Here is a 1,802-nt window from a genome sequence, read left to right on the forward strand (position 1 = left end):
TCAATTCCCCACTACCCTCACTACCACCGACAAGTTGAAACTTTTTTATCAACATTTATTCAAGAATTTTATTTAAATTAAAAACTACCCTCACTTCCACTGATTTTTCAAAATCTTAATTTCAACATTTATTATTTTTTTTCATTTTCAAACTACAGTCACTTCCAAGACAAAAACTTAAGCAAGTCTTAAAGAAAAAAAAAGGCAATTTAAAGATTTTTAAAGTTGAATTTCTTGCTAAATATTTTTTTTTTAATCATGATTTTACAAAAAATCTTATAGTTTTATAAGAAAAGTATCTGCTTACTACCATACATACCTATGTTAATAAAAAATTCACCTATTTTTCAGCAAAAAAAGGCATTTTATACGTTCACGGGGGGAAGAGGGGGTGTCCAAAAGTCGGACCCTAAATATGTTCTTTAAGAAGTAGTCTCATGGAAGCCTGATTTAATCTCTTAGTGCAAATTGTATTGAATTCAATTATTGATAATGTTGTGTATAAATATGACAGGTCTCTCCCTTCATTAGTTGGATAAAGTATGCTCGTTTCTAATTTAGTAAAGTGAATAGAATAATATAAACTTTGATTGAATCTCATCCAACTTTACAAATGATTGTTAAAATGCTAGCATCAAGAAAGATAAGAATATCTTACACTTCGTTAGACAGTAGGCCAAGAAGGGTAAATTCGTCAGTATTCCTTTGTGACCTTGCAGTGCTGATATACGCATAAGCAAAGAAATTGAGTCTTTGCCACAAACTCAAATGTTCTTATCCCTTTATCTTTGCAGCTTGACGGTATAAATCTTTGATTCGTCAAACTTAAACTATTTAATCTAACAGAACTCATAGTTTGAAATATCTAAGGCCTAAGCCATTAAATTGCAAAGATAAGGTGAAGAGAAAATTAGAGTTTGTGACACAAACTCTAATTCCTTCATTTAACCTTTATTTATGATAAAATAATAGAATTGTCTTCAATAAATTAAGAGCCAAAAACACAATTTTTTTTGAAAAAAAAATATGGTACCTGAGAATTGACCTTTGAGTGTTTGACTGCTTATCTTTTTCCTCCCAGCAATCCTTCCCTCTAAATGTAGATATATTTTTAATTTTAAAAAAAATAATAAATTTTTTAACAATAACATAATATTTTAAATAAATCCTTCTTGTCTCCGTTATTAAAAAATTATTATATTGAAATTATTAATGAGATATGTAAAACCTTACTCTATTTTTAATAAATAAATTGTCTATTAAAATGTTTATTTTGATGTATCTTATTACGAGCATTGCTTTAAAACTGTACCATTACAATTGTGTTTTAATAAAAATATTATATAAAATCACACATACACATACAGGGTATCCCAATATTATATAAAATCATACATACACATACAGGGTATCCCAATATTATATAAAATCATACATACACATACAGGGTATCCCAATATTATAAAATCACACATTTCTCATACGGGGTATCCCAATATTATATAAAATCATACATACACATACAGGGTATCCCAATATTATATAAAATCATACATACTGAACCGAGCGGGACCAAATTTTTTAACAAAATCGAGGAACTTCTTTTTCTTTTTGTTTTATAATGTGTACAAAGAGAATATGTTCACAATTGAAATAGAAGATGGACGCAAAGCATCCTAAAAACCTAGTTATATACATTTGTTAGTTACCTGAACCTTGAATATTGAGGATATTGGACCTCTATACTTCTGTAATTATACAGAGTGATCATAGAGAACCAGAGCAGTGGAGGGGGAGGGGGG

At 28.7% G+C, this 1,802-nt stretch overlaps 1 protein-coding gene across 6 annotated transcripts in view; it reads right to left on the reverse strand.

The window, feature by feature from the left end:
• The window catches only part of LOC111700241 (uncharacterized), a 16,774-nt gene that overhangs the window by 2,148 nt on the left and 12,824 nt on the right, over positions 1 to 1,802 (reverse strand). For all 6 annotated transcript variants that reach the window (XM_023471114.1, XM_023471111.1, XM_023471109.1 and 3 more), the window contains exons 7-8: positions 1,710 to 1,748; positions 1,034 to 1,093 (exon numbers count right to left, since the gene is read on the reverse strand). In XM_023471114.1, coding sequence (XP_023326882.1) covers positions 1,034 to 1,093; positions 1,710 to 1,748 — 99 coding nt within the window. The remainder of the gene's footprint in view (positions 1 to 1,033; positions 1,094 to 1,709; positions 1,749 to 1,802) is intronic.

Source organism: Eurytemora carolleeae, unplaced genomic scaffold (genome assembly GCF_000591075.1).
Source record: "Eurytemora carolleeae unplaced genomic scaffold, Eaff_2.0 scaffold86, whole genome shotgun sequence".
NCBI lineage: Eukaryota > Metazoa > Arthropoda > Copepoda > Calanoida > Temoridae > Eurytemora > Eurytemora carolleeae.